The sequence below is a fragment of the Eupeodes corollae genome, chromosome 1 (assembly GCF_945859685.1).
Source record: "Eupeodes corollae chromosome 1, idEupCoro1.1, whole genome shotgun sequence".
Classification (NCBI taxonomy): Eukaryota; Metazoa; Arthropoda; class Insecta; order Diptera; family Syrphidae; genus Eupeodes; species Eupeodes corollae.
In genome coordinates this window covers 272,276,457-272,296,336 of record NC_079147.1, presented here as the reverse complement: position 1 = coordinate 272,296,336, position 19,880 = coordinate 272,276,457, and the positions used below count along the sequence as shown (strand labels likewise).

At 31.3% G+C, this 19,880-nt stretch overlaps 2 protein-coding genes across 3 annotated transcripts in view; both read left to right on the top strand.

Annotated features, from left to right (window-relative positions):
- Positions 1-15,850, top strand: part of LOC129943363 (titin) — a 140,603-nt gene extending 124,753 nt beyond the window's left edge. The window contains exon 3 of one of the 2 annotated variants that reach the window (XM_056052747.1): positions 15,712-15,850. Coding sequence is in view for 1 of the 2 variants with exons in the window: in XM_056052746.1 (XP_055908721.1) it covers positions 15,712-15,775 (64 nt within the window). In the remaining variant the exon portion in view is untranslated. The remainder of the gene's footprint in view (positions 1-15,711) is intronic. The other variant, XM_056052746.1, reaches the window with a different exon arrangement.
- On the top strand, positions 15,777-16,673 carry LOC129943364 (GATA zinc finger domain-containing protein 10-like). The gene has a single exon (XM_056052748.1). It carries the CDS (start codon positions 15,929-15,931, stop codon positions 16,664-16,666), a length of 738 nt encoding a protein of 245 aa, XP_055908723.1. The 5' UTR covers positions 15,777-15,928; the 3' UTR covers positions 16,667-16,673.
- Positions 16,674-19,880: the final 3,207 nt, after the last annotated feature.

Below are 19,880 nucleotides of genomic sequence, written 5' to 3'. Positions count from 1 at the left end.
TTTTTTTTCAAAACATTAAAATGAAACATTTTATTGGAATTTTTGTTTCAAAAATACCGCGGTCCATTGTTAAAAATCGGATTAAAAGCTGTTCTCTTTTAGATTTTAAGATACCTAATTTAAGTTTCATCTCAATTGCAAGTAGGAGTATCGACGTAAATGATCTTTTTTGCAAAGTATCTACATATTATACAGGTGAGAACCACATTTTGTAAATAAACCTGAAATAAGCTTAGCACTTAAGTCAATAAAAAATAACAAAAACCTCACTAAAAAAATAATTTGTCATTTAACACCTGTTCAAGGCCTTGAATGTTTTTTTATAACTCAAATAATTTGTTTGTTTTTACTTTTTTTTTATAAATATACCAACATAACGAAAATTAAACAAAAGAGGCATTTGTTCTTTTTTTTTTTTAATTTTATGTATGGTTTATGGCCTTGTACTTAAACGTGCTAAAAATTAAAGGACGCCTTTATAGAGATATATAAGTAGGCCCCAACAAAATTTGCAAGATTTTGAAATTCATTTCATTAGCATCAAGACGTCTCATATATTTACTTGCCACCTTAAGCTAGAACTCATAAAAAATGAATTTGAAACTTTTATAAAAGCAAATACTCGTATACAAACATAAGTACATTCTTTGTTTGGCTTAGCATATACTATACAAAATATGAGTCGCATGCTTCTGAATCCAAGCACGGGAATTTGCCATAGAACTGCAAACTGTTTATTAATAAACATCGTCATAGTCAAAATAGAGTTAAACAAATATTCCACCATTTTGCAAATTAAGCAAATACTCACAATGACTATACGAATAAATGCTACAAACTCGAAAAGGACGACGACTACGGGTCAATTCAAGGACAAGTTAATAAAACACACCACGTCGTTATATTATTTACCTACGTCCGCGTCCGTCGTCGTGCGTCGTCGCCTTAGTCGCGTAGTTTTATACGCACTCAAAAAACACTATTTGATTATAAGTTTTGCGTAGGTTGGTAAATATTAAAATGTTTATACGAAAAACAACAACAACAAACTTAATAACAAATAAAGAAAAGAATAAATCCCATCAAGGTTAAATATTTGCACAAAACCATAATCAACTTTGGTATATTCATAAAATAGTAATTGTTAAATTAGGTAATTAAATAAAAATATATTTAATCCGAATTCGAATGTGATAAGATAAAAACAAAAATGTCACCTTCGATGATGAATTTGTTTAACGTTCTTTTAAATAAATTTTGCATTTTCTGACACAAATACCATGAATATAAATTTTGAAATTATGAAAACAAAATTAAATACAAAATATTGCTTATTTTATAGAGTTTCCGGTGGTTATTGATATTTATTAATTATTGATTAGCATATTATGAAGGCAGGTCAAGGCTGGTGGCACACCTTACATGACATATTAAGGCCTATTTGCACGCTTGCAACACGCTCGCTGGCCGTTGCTGGTGTAAAACTCAATTAACACAAAAGCTGACGATGTAGATTTGATTCTTTTAATTTTATTTTTCTTGCTTTCTTACTTCTTACAACTGACTTTATGTTGTTTCTAAAATACAAAAACAACGAAAAAATAAATAAATTCTTGACTGAAACGACATTGGCAGCACATCAAATGCATTGGAAGAGGGAGGCGGGGCTAAATGGGGAGGGAGCAAATTTATATAAACGACAATAATAACAAACAGCAGCAGAAAGTTTTTTTTTTATATTTTTTGTGTATAGTTAACTAGGCCACGTTCTTCAATTAATCACAGATACAATTTATTATTGGATTGAAATAAAAATAAATTAAAAAAAGAAAGAAATACAAATATTTAAAAAGGGGGAATATATTTGTACATAATATGTAGGTTTGCTTTGAGTTATATTAGGCCTAGAAGTTATGTTGAGGAAGGTTAAACAGATTAACGTTGATAAAATTTCAAAACTAACTATTTTCTGAGGAGCCTAGAGGTTATAAACAATTAGATACTATTGCACTAAGTTTTAAACTATGTATATTCTTAAGGGCTATGTAAGGACTATGTATATTCTTAAACCCGTGGCGGCCGGGTTGATGCTTATTGCGTCAGGGTTGTCAAGAATAATCAGAATTCGTACTTTCTTTGCTAAACAACAACCTTTGCTGAACATTTTAAATCACATTTCCTGCAAAATTATTTGAAAATTAAAACAAAAATATGAACAATACTCCACTGTGAATAACTAACTAAAGCGGCCCACAGACACCAAACTTGTGTTCGCAATCGGTGTTTGTTGATTTTTCTATGCTGGTATTTCGGTCCGTGTCATGCGTATAGGGATGTGTGGATACGTTTGCTATTCGGTTGCATCTGAATTGTTGTTGAATGCGAGGCGTCGCAAGTTGTTTCAAAAAAACATTCAAGCTTTATGGCTGAATCACAAACACGCTTCAGCTTTGGCTTCACCTGTCGTTTACGAATTCTTTGCTCTTAGGAGGGATGAAAGAAAAAAAGACGAAGCCGAAGCTCAAGCATGTTTGTGATTCAGCCATTAAAGTCACTCATTCTGATATTTAATGTTTGAGATCCCATTCACAACTTATGCGTGTACAATTTGGTGTGTGCAGGAATGCTTAAGTGGCAATGCAGTTTGCTTTCTGACCTTTCTTCCCATTATTGACACTCTAAACGTTTATTTGGAACAGCGGCTAGGTTCGCGGCCAACGTTTTGAATTTTTTTCGATTAAAAAATCTGAATTCAAGACAAATCTTTGGCTAAATTTTGCACTGAAGGTGAGAACAGAGTTGAACTACATGCCGAATGCCTGAATTTAAAAGAATATTTGAAAATAAGTCGACACGAAAATTAAAAAACTAACAATATTCAAGAACTTTAATTTTGTTCAAAATAAAATAAATAATCTAGGTGGCGCAACAGTCCATGAAGAACCAGTGCCTAGTGACTTACAACTCTCAAACGGCTAATTTGAGAAAGTACTTTTCATGACAATTTTGTTAAAATTAAATCTGAATTTCCAAATGTTGAATTTAACTAGGAATTTTCTTAATTGTAATGATAATCAATTACAGTGGGAAAGGTTCCTTCTCTAAGTTAGAAGGAATACAAAACAAAACCTTCAAAACTTCAATGATTCAGGAAAGAGATAATGTCTTTTAATTTTCGTAGGAATTCCCTTGAATTAAAAACTTATCATATTGCGTCAATGAATATATCCCCTTAGATTCATATAAGGATTACAAACTAATCTTAAACAAGCTACAGCACTAGCACTAAGCTTTTGGCTGAGGATTTGTTAGTAATTTAATGATATTTCAAAAAAAAACGGTTTGCTATCAAAAACAACTAAAACCTTTGTTTTCACACAATTTAGAATTTGGAAGATATATTTTTACTGTTTTCATAAAATCTTTTTTGACGGAAAGTGTAAATATACAGGTTCTTAAAGAAGAAACCTTGAATAAGACATCGTCAATTCGATATTAAGTTGCCTTTAAATTTCTCAAATTCGTCACATAAATTATAGGGTAAGGCTTTCTTCAAGTGTTTTTTCTTTCAAAATTGATAACCTATAAAATAGAAAAACTTTTAAGATCTTATTTGCTTTGGGTGCTCTAGAACTGAGATTTAAAAACGAATTTCAAGAATATAAATGTCTCAAAATCAGCAAGAGTTACACTTTCCATAACATAATGAAATGTGCATATCTCTCGAGAACTAAAGTAAAAAGAGATTCTGCAACATTTAATTTGTAAGTTTCACACTAAAGTGCACCTATTGACTGAAATTCAAGAACTTAACATTTGAATACCTACAATCTACGAGTAGGCAGACTGATAACTATATTAATAAAAAAGACTATTATTATAAGAATATTGAGTCCTCTATAGTGATGTTGACGCCAGCGCTGATATGATCACAAGATCACAAGTTTAATTAGTCTGGGAATGAGAACTGCAATGTCCCAAAGGCAGTAAAAATTATCATTTGTAAAAAACATGAGGATTTCTTCCTTTTGGCAAGAGTCCTTGGAGATCTAAACACACATTAATCCGCTGGTCCAGATGGTATCCCCGCTATTGTTCTGAAGAGATGTTCTTCAACGCTGTCATAACCACTGCGTAAGCTTTATCATCTTTCCTACTCCTCTCGTTCCGAGAGGATGGAAAACTGCATTTGTCCAGCCCACACCCAAAAAAAGCAAATCTTCCTCACCCTCTAATTATCGACCGATTGCACTTACGTCTTTTTTCTAAGGTCATGGAAACGCTAAATTTATTATTAGCTCAAGAAATATCTTGAAGATCGAGAGCTTCTTAATGATCGTCAGTACAGCTTTCGAAGCAATAGGTCCACTGGTGATCTCATGGGTCATCTCACCGAACAGTGGAGCAAATTTTTACAAAGTTTTAGAGAAAGTAAGATAATTGCAGTTGATATTTCAAAACCATTTGATAGGGTTTGGCATCAGGCTCCCTTATCGAAAATGCGTACTTTCGGTTTTCATGAATTTCTGTTTCATTGGATTAGTAATTACCTCTTGGATCGTTCGATACAAGTAGTATTGGATGGATTCAAGTCTGAAAACCACAAAATAAATGCTGGTGCGCCCCAGGGCTCTGTTCTATCTCCATCTGGAACTGCAACGACAAAATATTAAAAATTCATTAAATTCCGACCTAAACAGCATTGTACAATGGGGATTAAAAAACCGCGTAGAATTTAATGCTTCGAAAACCTTATGCTGTCTTGTATCATTAAAGCGAGCCCATTGCCATTATCCACGATTGGCACTTGCATCGAGGAGATTGAACACCTCGATATATTCGATATGTGTATCACCAACCACCTTTTGTGGAACGATCACATACGCGATGTAGCCAAAAATGTAGCAAGGTTTTTAGGTTTCCTTAGGCTATGCAAGAAATCTTTTACACCTTCTGATCTGGCTGTTATCTACAAAACTTATAAACGTCTGAAGCTTGAGTAGAACTCCCATCTCTAGACTGGTCCTCCTGCAACTTACTTAAGCCTCTTGGATAGTATTGAACGTAGAGCATTTAAATTGATAGAAGATAATATCATCACAAGTTCATTTACTTCGCTTGAACATCGTCGTTAGGTTAGGTTTCTTGTCTCACCCTTTTTTACCGATATTTTAACGGTTTATGCTCTAGTAAAATAGCCAGCTGCATTCCTCTCCTTTAACAATTCAATCGTAATACTCGCATTTCTAGGAATGCTCATAAGTATACCCTCGAGTCCAACTTCGCCCGTACTGTCAAATACAAAGAGTCGTTCTTTAGCCGTACTACGCGAATGCCATTGCAATATTCAAGAATTCAAAACCATTGTGTACCGAAATCTCCTTTTAAACCCTCTCTTTTCTTCCTAGTCTTCCAACTGTGCCTCTGCATAATAAGGGTAGTAATATCTTCTTGAGTGTGTGCTTATTATGAAAAAAAGGACATAAGAAAAAAGATCACATTTTCTGGCAAACTTTCTCATTTCTTCGGTTTTTGCATCTATATATTCGTAGCGTTCAGATTAATTTTTTTTTAAAGTAACGTTTTAACACAATGTCTTATGTTTCTGTGTGAAATGCACCAAAAACCCTCTTAACTATTGTATTTTAGCTCCTTAATATGGCATATTTACAAAACTGTTGGACCTAATTTTTCCTATACACATAAATATTTGCTGATATCTAAAGTTGTCACTTTAGCTCTTCAAATATTTAAAGGTCAGCTTAAGACACAAATAATGTTATTTAAATTTTGTCAGCTTCCTTTAGAGTACATTTAAGAATATTCTTATGTTAAGTGTGTGAAATTGTATTATTTGGTTTCTAATTTTCAGGTTTTTGATCAAGAATCGAACACTTAACATTCTCCAACCCCATCGTTACACTCTTTGAAGGTATTTGCCCCGGACTCAAAACATCGCACTTTTCCGATCAAAGCCGAGTCTTCAAATACTTCAAAGCATAAAAAAATGCATTAAGACCTTAAATCGAATGTGGAGAATTGGGAAAGATCTTAGCTTTCACGTGGATCTCATAAAATTGCTAAATGTCTTAAATTGCAAGATTTCGGTTATCATTTGTATTAACCTCTTCTGGAAATAAAACTTTTTTTTTTGTTGGTAAATTACGATTGTTTCGATGCTTTTGTGGCACGTAGCGCCACTTGTTTGAGCATGAGCATCGTTCACATTACCATCTTCCAATTTCAGCTACATATATAAGCTTTACCAGATTCATTTTCAAAATAGCACACTGCATCGCAATTTCCTAAAAACTTCACTAAAGAATAACATGTTGCGGATGGAAACAATAATTTTTGGAATCCGACAAGAAAATGTAAGGTGATTTTTTGATACTTTAATCAGGAAAGACCTTAAAGTCTTTTGTCATTGTAGTTTGCAATTTTTCTTGTTCTAGATAAACCTGGGATTTGCTTAAAATAATGACAGTAATTCTTCACATTATTTTAACAAGTCCCAACTGCTCAAATTTTTAAACCAGTTTCGCCATTGTTAAACGAGAAAATTTATTGTTGTAGCGTGTATCGTACAATTTTTAGCAATGGTGTAGTTTTTAGTTGTCAAATGTAAAAATATGACGGCTTTAAAAGTGACAGCTCCCAAAATGAAACGCTATTCAAAAAGAATCTTGTTCGTCGTTGTCAGGAATCGTCTAAAGATATTTTAAAAATTTTATTTTTAACTCAAGAAATTGTTTTTTTTTGTTTCAATATTTTGTAAAACTTAAATACTCAAATGCAACAAGTTGAGAATAATTAATGCATGACATTTATTGAGAAGCGTGTCCGAATTTCTTCAAAATTCTTCTAAGGCCTTTTTGTCAGATAGAGGTTTTGTGTTTCAGAAACTTTCTGTGCTCTAAATCGAATCGAAACTTCGTAAAGAGAAGGTCCACTTTTAACGATCACTGAAACTAATCTCAATATTTACATATTGAAATAATAAAATTTGAATACAAAAAAAATCATGCACCCTCCTTTAGAATGACTCTCAACTCTTTAATATTATTTTGTTCGTTTATAATTTTTGTTTTATTATATGAAATCTGTAAAACACAGCATACGGCAATTTAATTTAAAATTTCACTCGTGTTTATCATCAAAACGTGATGCCCTAAAAATATAAACAATATTTATTCAAACCTTCCGGTTATATTCATAATCAAAAAATGTTTGCATAGCTATTTAGTGTATGATGTCTATAAATTTACATATAAAACGTACGTACATGTGTACATATTATGTATGAAAAGAAATCGACTTTTGTATGTTACTTCTGTAAATATGTATATTTGAATTTGATGTTTGTTTCAAAAAGAAAAAATGTATTTGTCTATGGTAAAAACAAATAATGAAAGTCTAAATTAACAAACCTTAAAATTTATATTTACAATCTTTGATTAAATATTAAATTTTTTTTTATTGTTTCTTTTATACCCTTTTCATCGATTCGATATTTGAAATTTTCTTAAAACTTCATTGAATATTATGTTTATTTAAAAATATCCACGACAATAAAGTTATAACTATTTAAACAATATAAATATCTGATGATGATGTTTGGTTATTATGACCTAAATTTCTCTCAATTTTTCTTCTTTCGCCTTTTAGACGACTTTACATCAGTACACATAATTGTATGCACTTTACGGTCTTTTTTTTCGCATCAGCATCAAATTACTAGAGTCTAGCTTTATTTTTATATATATATTTTTTTTTTTTTAATTTTTGTATTTAGTTTTTGTTTTGCCAATTTATTTTGTGCTTTCTACACATAAATGGCATGAACAAGATGACTTTGTTGCTTTTTTAGTGTTGTTCGACTCCACTCGAACGGATGTTAACAGAGCTGTATTAAAGCTTTTCAGGGCCTGATGACATTGGATACAAAGAAAAAGATTGCATCTGCATCAGTTGAAAAGTAATTCATTCCGTAGTTTCAAGATGTCAGTACTGGTAAGTGGTATTTGACATCTGTCAAACTCAGCTATCATTTGAAGTGTCATATTATTAGTTGAATGTTTGACATTTATGCACCTGGAGTTCTTAACTATCAAACAAGGCGTTAAAACTTTGTGCAAAAGTGGTACAAATGAACAAAATTATATCAAACGATTTGCATGCTGCTAATCTTTATACGGCGGCTTAAATCAAAATGACCTTATACAAACACTTTCTAGCTATTTTAAAGTTTAAAGAAAACAAAACTCTTTGTACTAGTGCTTTACCAAAATTTGATAGGTTTGAATTGTATTTTGACATTTCTGAAGTATCTACAAATAATTCAACTGTATTGATAACTCCTACAAAATTCTTTAAATAGGTACATGGTCTTTAAGTTTTAAGCTAGAAAATAATGCTAAAATGAAGATACGCAGTATTAGACCCTTTAGATGTAATTTTAAAATACTTTTTCGGTATCCCGGTCATAACTTGGGTAATTTTTGTTTAATAAGCCTAAAATTCAGGAGTTATTAACATAAATATTGTTAATTGCCTATCGATGTCAAATTCGATGATCTTGGTAACCAATTGATTTCATTGAAACGTTATTTTATGCAACTTGGAAACTTCTGATACAGTCAGAAGGGTAACAAGTCTGACATATATGTAATTACAGACCAATCTCTTAACTGTTCTATGTTCAAAAAACTTTTTTAACCAGTTGTTTGTGAAATTTTAGCCGCAAGAATATTATAAGTATACCAGAAGATTAGAACTCAGTCAAGAGCTCCACTATATTTACATTAGTTATTTTTAAGCTTTTGACCAACTTTCTAATGATATCATCACATTTAAGCTTAAGGCGATGGAGTTTAATCCTCAGTTTATCACATGAAGTTCATCTTATCTTCAAATATGTTTTATCAAGTAAAATTCAGAACCTTTTCAATACCAAATCCGGAGTTCCCCAGGGTAGTCATTTAGGACCTATACTCTTTACCTTATCTATCAATGATGTACCCCTTTGAGTACGATATTGTTACATTTTATTCTATGAAGATGATATGAATATCTTCAAAAACATTGAATCTATAAACGATCCGTTACAATTCCAAGATGATATAAACAATTTTGTTATTTGATGCATACAGAAAGGACTTTCAACGACAGGCAACGACTTTCATTAAAAAAACGTACTTCTGGTTTCATAGGTTAGAAAATATCACAGAAATCTTAAAGTTCTTTTTGATTCTAATCTCCATTTAACGGAGAATATAAATTCGATCCTTAGTAAAGATAATTCTATGTTAGGATTTATTAAAAGTTGGTCTAAAGAATTTCAGGACTTTGGTTGGCCCTTATCTTGAGCACGCAACATGTGTATGGACTACTTTTTACGTTGGTAATTCTTTGGCCGTAAGATATAAATTGTATTAAGTTAAGTTTTTCTACGCTAAGTTCTAATAGTGTGTATACAAATTGGTCGTGTTGGGTGCTTATAGGCATGTGTTGAAGATCATGACTTAGAAGACATGTGGTTCCAACATGTTCTAAGTCATGATCTTCAATTGTCGGTCTTAAAAGAAGTGTACGAACACCGTGAACTCAGTAAATCCGGATCATCAGCAACAATTTCACTTGCATAGGAAATAGTTTTGACAAAGTCTGCATTATGATGATACACAGGTCTTATGACAATAGTAATGGATGCGATGAGTCACCACCTTTGAAGTCAGTTTTTACAATTGTAACAATTGCTAAGCCATTGATCGCAAATGGCAAACATTCAACTAATATTATGACATTTTAAATTACATTTGAGTTTGACAGGTGTCAAATTCCAGCGTAATGAGCTTGAAATCACGATATGAATTACCCTATTTTAATGGAAAATATATGCCATTTAAAAACCTCAGTATCTTCAAATCAAAAACGTCAAATCAATAAGTTCTCATTAAGTCCTTAAAAAAGGCCTTCAACGTCAAGTAAAGTCAAGTCCAGCCATGGACATAAAATACCAAGTCAAGATAGATAAAAAAGAAAATCTACTGTACAATGTTTACTTATGTATACTACAGAAATATCTTTCTATAGATACAACTTTATTTTTCTGTCTCATAAACATTCGAACTAAATCGAGATACAATCAACTTTACCTACTATAATGTTTCAGCAACCTTGAATGTAAGTTGCCATGCCATATTTTTTTTGTTTATGGCGCGTTACCTTTGTGTTAAAAGAATCGTTTGCAGTTAATTTAGGTGCAAACAAAAATATATTAATTAAAAATGTTTGTTGTTGATAGTTTGGTACACAAAAGAAAAATGAAATACTTTGTATATACGTGTAGATAAAAGCTATATGTTCATAAATGAGTACACAATGTTTATTGTTTTTCAGTATTTTGTGGTCGTTCTTTTATCAATTTTTTAAAGATGAGAGGAGAGATACTTTACCATTCCATCCCACCCTCTAAAGATGAAAAATAAAATTTATTGAGTATACAAAAATAAATGTCCTGCAACACAAACAAAATGTCTATAAACATTTTATTGTTTTATTATTGTTTGTTTTCTATTTGAATAATTGGTTCCATTAACTTTATGGAAATTTGAATAATTTATAACTATGAAAAAAAAAGTTTATATCAGGGTTCGAAAAGTCATGATATAATGACTGCTTTTGCTCACCCTTCATATAATTTATCACAAACAAATTGATTGCTTTTAAGGGTTGAGGGACCACAGAGTTTGGGGTTGAAATGTATACAAATAGTTGAAGTAATTAATACAAAATTAAACACAAAAAATAAAAACAACAACTCACGAACGTAGAGCTCCCTAATTAGTTTTTCTATAGATAAAGATAGTTTTGTTCGTTTTGTTGTTTTCTTTTTTTTGTTTGAACGAATTTTTAATGAACTACAAAGAAGAAAGTTCGTTAATTGCATACAAATGCATTGAAGTCAAAACTGAAAGCTAATAAATGATAAACGAACAAGACGGGAAATAATGTATTTGTCTTGGTCGCTTATTGTGGACTTTAATAATTATTTTCTGTCTAAGCAACGAACTTTATTGTTGGAAAATTTATTATCAGGGACTTCATTAGTTTCCCAGTCAAACGCAAATATATATGTAGGTCTTGACAATTGAAACAAAAATATTGAAATACTTGCGACATACAAGATCTACATATATGGCTCCAGATTTTAATCAAACAAATAACAGCAGTCCCGGTAAAAATTGTGTGTCCAAAAATCAAAAATTCGAATTTTTTCCCAAACAAACTGATATGTATTAATTTTTTTTTAAATATTTTTTTTTACTTTGCTTCTTTGAAGAAACAACACATATTTTTGTAGTGCTCCAGAATCCCTAGAGAACCTTTATTCTGTTTTCAGTTTTCTCAAGAATTAATCAACCGATTTTAATAATCTTTTTTCTGCACAAGGTCTCAATAATATTTAACGATCAAAAATGATTTTTATATTTAATTTTTAAGAAATATACACATTTTCTCGGAACTTGATATATCAAAAGTGGGGAGCTTGAAATGTAAAACATATATTAATAAGCTCTAAATAACTGCATACCAAAAATATTTAAAACTTACAAAGTTGTATTTATTAACAACATTTTTAAAAACCCTAAAAACTTTAAAATAAAAATATTGAAAAATTAATTTTATTTCTTTTGAAATCTTTACAAAAAAACAGCAAAATACTTGTGATTTTTTTTTACTTTTTAGAGGATTTTTATTCAAATTGGTTAAATTTTGAAAAAAACAAAAATTAATTAGTGACAAAATAAATTCGTCCCAACTTACCTCAGTGAAAGCATATGATTCACGTTATAGGTATAGTTATGTATAGATCCTTGAGAGACTCCATATTCATAACGTATCCTTGAAAACTTTGAATAACTTTAAACAGGTAAGACGGAAAAGTAAGAGAAATGCTTTTACAAATAATGCCACTGTGCCAAACTGATTCTTATGCCTTTTTAATGTCTAAAAATGTCATACCTGTTCTTCGGTTTTCAAAGCAAGGTCTTCAATTTCAGACAAGAGTTGAATATAAATGTGAGAAAGGTTATTAAAATGTTTGGTGACATTTGTATGCATAAGTCTTTAAATTGGTCGAGCCCTTGTAGTTTCTTTGTTTTAAACGCAGAAATGGTTTCAGCTACTTGTTTTTATTGAAAATATTTTAATGTGATTTTTTAAATTGAGAACACATTTTCAAAACTTTATTTAAATCTGGCTTGTTGCTGCATGCCAACCTAATGACATCATTTAGGTAGAAGTCCGTAAGTTTGTTTCGGTAAATATTATTTGCACATTTCATTCTGGAAAACGAAGATTCGCAAACAAATGTAGATCCAAATAATGTCAACAGAATCTGTGAACTTCTTTTGAGGAATGCATATTTTTCGGGGACGATACTCCAAAATTCTAAGTATTCCCCTTTTCCTTAAACAGAGCTTCAACATTAGAATCATTTTTAAAATCGATGATCTCATCAAAAAACTTTGCCTGATCATGATTTAAAACAGAAGCCACTTGTAAGATAGTCGTAGTTTCCAGATGCCATGAGTTTTCTACAGCGTTAAGCATTTCCTGAAACAGTTTTTTTAAAGGTTGCTGTCTATGTTTGTTTTTAATGAGTTTCATGATATTCCAGAATGGCTTGGCGTTTTCGTTTACGTTCGAACGTAGCTGATTTGTAATGCCTAACAACTTATTAAAAAAAGTCTATTTTGAATAAAAAAACATTTTCACGCTAAAAATATTGGCGATATCTCTTCCAGTTTCTTTGTGATGATTTATGATTTTAATAAGATTCAAGATAAAATGTTTTTTGACAGCTTTTGTGGGAGAATGATTGCTTGATGTAAGGGTATCTTGTGACAAGTTTTCTACGAACACTATACGAAGTTTCGTTCTTAGAGTTGATCTAAAACGTTTCGAGTTAGCATTTTTTAACAATTAAATATTATACCTCTTAAAACATAATAATACACTCGTCAACAATTCGTTGCTATTGTTAAAATATTCTTCAAAAATATTGAAGCACCCTCTTACTTACCCCCACAATTACTGATCTTAACAATCAAACAACAGAGAATATTGCAAGTTTGTCGATTTTCACCGAACTTTAGAATTATGCATACCACAAAAGAGATTACATCGTATTTTGCATAAAGAAGTTCAGGTAACAAAAATACTCAAGCCGGCCAATCACCAAATGTAACTGGCTTTTAATCGAAAATCTAGATTCTGGGGCTTTAGAGTGGTACCGAAAATGCCGCCATCTTGAAAAGAAAATATTTAGTACTATCTCCCGAGAATTTTATTTCACAGATACAGAATGGTCTTAAAAAGAAATTTTAAACAAACCGGCTTCTTTGCTTTAATTTGAACTTAAGTTTAAGCGCCAAAATACAGTTTCGGTGTTTTAAGATTGCTCATATTCTAATGTTCACATTTGATCCAGTCCAAATTTGGGGTTCTTTCTATGAAGGCTTTACTTACTACTTACTTACTTAAGGTTGCGCTATAGGCGGACCTGGGCCTCAAACCAACATGCGTCTCCAACCAGCTCGGTCCCTGAAGTGTTTATGTCCATTCGCTCCACATGACCTATCAATCTAAGCCGTGGACTTTAATTCTGCTGACAAGGTCAGTGTCGCTGTACAGCCCATACATCTCCATCTATGCATACGGGACCAAAAATCACCCGGAGAATTTTTCTCTCGAAGCATCCTAAGACGCTCGCATCTATCTTTGACAGGTTCAGGTCTCAGCGACATAAATGAGAACCGGGATGATGAGTATCTCATAGATGGTGATTTTAGCTGTTCGAGAGAGTGCTTTACTTTTGAATTGCCTTCTAAGTCCAAAGAACCAGCGATTTGAAAGAGTTATTCTCCGTTTCATTTCAGCGCTGGTGTCGTTGTCTGTGTTTATAGCGGTGCCTAGGTAGACAAAGTCCTTAACTACCTCAAAGTTATAGCTGTCCATGGTGACGTTTTTTCCAAGACGTCGTCGTTCAGTGTCCTTTTTTGATGACAGCATATACTTGGTCTTGCTCTCATTAACCACTAAACCCATCTTCTTCGCTTCCGTCGCAATGCTCAAAAACGATCCACTGACATCACGCTTTGATCTTCCAATTATGTCAATATCATCTGCACATCCGAGTTATTGGATGGACCTTTGGAAGACTGTGCCTCTAGTGTTTACGGTTGAGTTTTTCACAATTTTTTCCAGAACGATGTTGAAGAAGTCGCATGATAGTGAATCGCCTTGTCTAAAACCTTTTTTGACATCAAATGAATCGGCAAGATTTTTCCGACCTTAATAGAGCAGCGTGTATTCTCCATCGTCATTCTGCACAAACGGATAAGTTTGACAGGGATGCCAAAACAAGACATTACTCCTCTTCTTATGTCATACGCGGCTTTAAAATCGATAAAGAGATGGTGGGTATCGATTTGAAGTTCCTGGGTTTTACCAAGATCTGCCGTAGTGTGAATATTTGGTCGATAGTGGACTTTCCTGGTCTTAAGCCACACTGATAAGGACCTATCACGTTGTTGACGAAGTGCTTTAGACGTTCACATAATACGGCAGAAAGGATCTTATATGCAATGTTTAGGAAACTGATGCCTCTGTAGTTGGCGAAATTTAGAGGGTCTCATTTTGTATATATCGGGCAAACTATGCCAAGTCAACGTCTGCTGCTATGAAGGCTTTGGAACGTATTAATGAAGCTCTCCACCAAAGTTCAGCTGTATTGGAATGGTAGAAAATAATAGGTACATTTTTGTACCTGAATTTTTCTAAATTAATATTTTATTACATAGAACTAAGTCCTTTAGCTGTTTAAAACCTTGAACATTTGCAACTTTGCACTTAATCGAGAAAGGTTGACAAACATGCTGAAAAAGGATTTCAGATAACCGGGGTTTTCTTTTAAGAAAAGTTGCCTTACTTTTTTTATTCTAAAGTCGTTTTATACTATTATTTTGAATACCCTTTAAGTGTTTGTTTTCAAATAAAAAACGTAACCCCTCTAAATATTTGTTCTGTGCAGTACCTTTAACACAAGTTAGAAAAACAATTGAGTAGATATCTATTTCCAATTTCATAGTGTAGCACTTTAGTTTTTAAATTTGTTTGTAAAGTTTTTAAAAGTGTATCTATAAGTAGAAAGTACCTTTATCTAAATTTCATATCAGAAACAAACATCAGACATTTGAATTGCGTTTTAATATTATATATTTTGTTAATAACTCATTACATTGCATAATTTATTTTGAATTGTTTATTTGTTTTTGTTTTTTGTTTTTTGCAATAGTTTTGTTTTTGTTTGTGAATAATTTGACTGCGTATATTGTGGTTTTGAAAATTTATTACTAAAGTTTTATTTATTTAAATGGTTTTGTTAATTTGTAAGGTTTATTTATTTTAAGGTGTGACGTTTTTATTTATATTTTTGAATTCATAAAATTAATTTGTTGTTTCAAATGAAAAAATATGAGCCATATATCTATTAAAGGGAAAAAATCATCTGTTTTTTATTGAACCCTATATTATGGAAACAAACCAAAAATTTTAAACAAAAATAATAAATTATTCAAAAATATTTGTTTCTATTTGATCGATTTTTATTAATTTGTTATTTTTTCTCTTTTCTCTTTTTAGTACACAAAAAGCTGGCTATAATAGCCCGTGGCAATGGACGACTGTAACGGCAAGCGGCGAATGACATATAGGGGCTCGCAAAGAGCCCGCACTCAATGGTGGTGGTAATCAATCAAGTTCCAATAGCCAAAACACCAATAGCAATAATAATTCCAGCAACAACGTTCACAGCAGCAATAATACGAATAGTAGTACCAATAATGCCGCAACAAATGGCATGTTAAGTAGCAATACATCGTCTAGCAGCACAAATAACAATAATAATCACCAGAGTAACAATAATTCCTATGCCGATGGTAGCCTAATGCAACAACAGCAACAATATGCTGCTGCCGAAGCAGCCCTCGGTACTTATGCGGCAAATATGATGTTCCCCGGTGGAAAATATCATACGCAACATCATCATCAAAATCATCATCCGCAACAGCAGCATCAACAGCAACAACAACAACATTCAAATCATCAACAGAGCCAACAACAACAGCAACAATCATCAGCATATGCGGCAGCAACATCAAATCAAAACTCAACTAGCTTGCAACATCTCCATCAACAGCAACAGCAGCAGCAACAACAGCAACAACAACAACAGCAGCAACAGCAACAACAACAACTTCAGCAACAACACAGCAATTACAATTTCCACATGGGTGGCATGCCACCCGCCTTTGCTGCACATTCCCAGGCCGCTCTAGCAGCGGCTACTGCTGCTGCCGCAGCCGGTTACATGACACCCACCGCCCATCAGGCACCACCATCTTTGATGCAAACGGCCGCCCATCAGCAACAATTGCATCAGCAACAACAACAGCCACAGAGTCATCAGCACCAGCAGCAACATCCTACTACAGCTGCTCATCATCAACATAGCAGCGCTGCACAAAGTGTATTTGCTGCAAGAAACCTTCCATTTGCTGGATATGACTACAATTATCGAGCAGGAGGTTATCTATAAGAATAAATTTCAAAGAAAATAAAAATCATAAAAAATTAGCATAAATTAAAAACAAACAAAAAACAAAACTAAACATTTGATATAAATTTAGTACTGTCTTTAGCTCCCTATATTATATGAAACAAAAGAAAACAAGAAACACAAATAAAAGTAGTAAAACATAAATGACATCAAAAGTAGTTTATCCAAGAGAAAAATAAATAAAACAAAAATATCTTTAAAAAGAAACTGTTAAAAACAATAAATAAAGTGAATTGATTTAAATTTAATTTATTAAATAATGAAAGAAATTTAAAAAATAAACAACAACAAACAAAAAACTACTTTAAAAAAAAATAACAGAGAACTCTTTAAACAAAATAAAAAAGAAAACAAAAACAATTAAAAATAAAAATATTTCCAAGAAACAAAAACAACAAATAAAAACTAAAGAAAACTAAATAAATAAATTATATATATTATATATGAAAAAACAAAAAACAAAACAAATAAATATAAATAAATAAAAAAACAAAACTATATCCTAGACTCTAGTATATATATAACAATATTATTGTTTGTTTATTTTTTATTATTATTATTATTGATATCTATTAAAAAATTAAATATGATTATTACAAACTCTTGTACTGTTCTGTATTATTATTTATAGTTATTTTATTTTTGTTTTATTTCTTTTTTTTGTTTTAATAATAAAATTAATGTTTTATTTAATTGTTTATAAAAAAATATGTATCTATTTAAATTGCAGAGATGATAAAAACAGAATAAGAAGCAAAAACACAAAAAACACAAAATAAAATTTAGTTTTAAGACAAAGAAAATAAAAGCTATTATTATTATAATTATTATTATTAATTATTATTATTATAATGTATAAAGAAAATTTATTTAAATTAATTATTAAATAATTGTTAAAGAAAAAAAAACTGATGAAGAAGACGATGATGTAGAAGAAGATGAAGAAGAAGAGAAAAAACTAAAATAAACAATTTAAAAAAATGAAGAAAAAAAATAACTGAAGAAAACAAGAATCAAATAAAAGCAAAACATTGGATAGTTAGAAAAAAATAATACAATTTGTGTTTTTATTTCAAACTTTAAGAAACTTTCAAAGAAAACAAAGGATCTAGTTCGATAAACGAGTCTTTTAATAGGCAAGCTTAAAGGTTAGCAGAGCAAGCTAACTACGAAACTGAAATTTGATAATTTCTTTAAAATGTTACGTATACGCCAGAGTGTATTTTTATATTCCGCATTGATTGTTTGATGTCTACTTGTTTCCACTAAAGAATAGTGAAGAAGCTTTTTTTTGTTTAAGGTATCAATCGAGAGCAATGTTGCATCCCATATCCCAGTAGGCGCGGACTAAAAGGCAGAGACGACTGTGGCGAAAAAAGCACTAAAAAAGATTTTATTTCTATAATAACAATCTATATTTTTTGTAAAGGGTGATTTTTTAGCTGTTATCGTTTTGGCAACACTGGTTTAAATAGCTGACGTTTCGTGTTTTGTTCCACTGTCAAAAAATTTCAGTTTGGCCTATAATTTAACCATAAATAGTCTTACAAACGAACAACGCTTGTAAATTATTGAATTTTATTATCAAAATGCGTACTCTCTTAAGAAAGTTCATCGCGCGCTTCTTCCATTTTATATTCTTATTATTGGCTCAATGAGTACGTAAATAAGCAGGGGCCTGATTATGAGGTTCGTGGCGGATCGTCTCTAATTCGACTTTTTATATTCGACTCGAGTCGTATTTCCTTATTAACGAATTCGCGGGGGAAGCGAAAATATTTCTTCCTATATTCCAGTGTTTTGACACTTTTGGTTTTACTTTTCTTCTGATATTCCAGTGATTTGACAACTTTCCACAAATTTTGTTTTGTTTTGATTGAATTTGCGAAATTTGCGGTGATTTAATCAAAGTTTTATATTTTATTGTGTATTTTGGATAAATCATAACATTTTTATATAAATGCAATCAATAAAAAAATCTACAAAATCGAACAGCAAATAATAGTAAACCCCTTTTTCACCTGTGAATCCGCTAAAAAAAGATGTCAGATTTCAACTTAAGGGTGGATCCAGACTTTTAATCAGGGGGGTGACGCGCTTAATATATAGTTGGGTGCTAAAGTGATTATACTATTTTAGAACGCTATTGTCCAGCAAGATATAGTCTAGTCATTTAATTTGGTAAACTTTCTTATTAAGAAAGCATTCCAAGATTCTAACAGTTTTCTAAATATGCCATATTTCAGAGCAAAACACAATATTTTAAAGGGTTTTTATTGGTTTCATGGAGAAATATACGAAATTGATTTTAAACTTAGCTTTTTTTCCAAAAACAATATATTCTTTTTTGTTGAAATTTGTATTAATTCGCAAAACGTTACAAAAATTCAAAAACCTAGAAAATGAGAAAGAATATGATATCAAGAACTTTCTGTTTTATTTTTGACGTAGTTTTTTTGGATTCAATTTTAGGTAGTCTATTATTACTATCTCTATCAGTCTGCTTACTCGTAGATTGGAGCTGATGCTTGAAAATATTTTGATCTTAAGGGAGTCAACAAAACTTTAAAATTGTAGAGATAAAAACGTTTGGTTCTAGAATTTAAGGAAATAAGTGCATTTTAGTACATAATTTCTCTGAACATGAAATAAAAACAAACTGAGGTAAACAAATAAGCTGGGAAGAAACTTTTGTGCGGCAGTCACAAATTACACGTTTCAGAATCTTTTCACTTCAATTCTCAAGAGATTCAAAGCTTTTACATTAAAAGATATGAAAAGTGCATTGTGTTTTTCAATTAGCCATTAGATTAACAAAAGTGTCACTTTTGTTGGGACATTTATATTCTTGAAATTCGTGTTTAAATCTCAGTTCTAGAACATCTAAAGCAAATTCACTTTAAAATGTAGATTTCTTTAATTTTATACAACTGAAAATCAATTTTGAAAGAAATATGTTGCCTGTCTTCAATACCTCCAAAATAAATTTTTCTCAAAAATATCATACAAAATAATGACATTTTCTATCATCAAAAATCATCATCAATTTGAAAATTTGAAAGACAAGATTATTGAAATATGTTGATTAAGTTCTTGAGAAAATTTGAAAACAAAATAACGGCTTTATGACGGGTACCCTTCTGGAACAATACCAAAATATGTTTTTTCTTGTAGAAAGAGGCTGAATTATGAA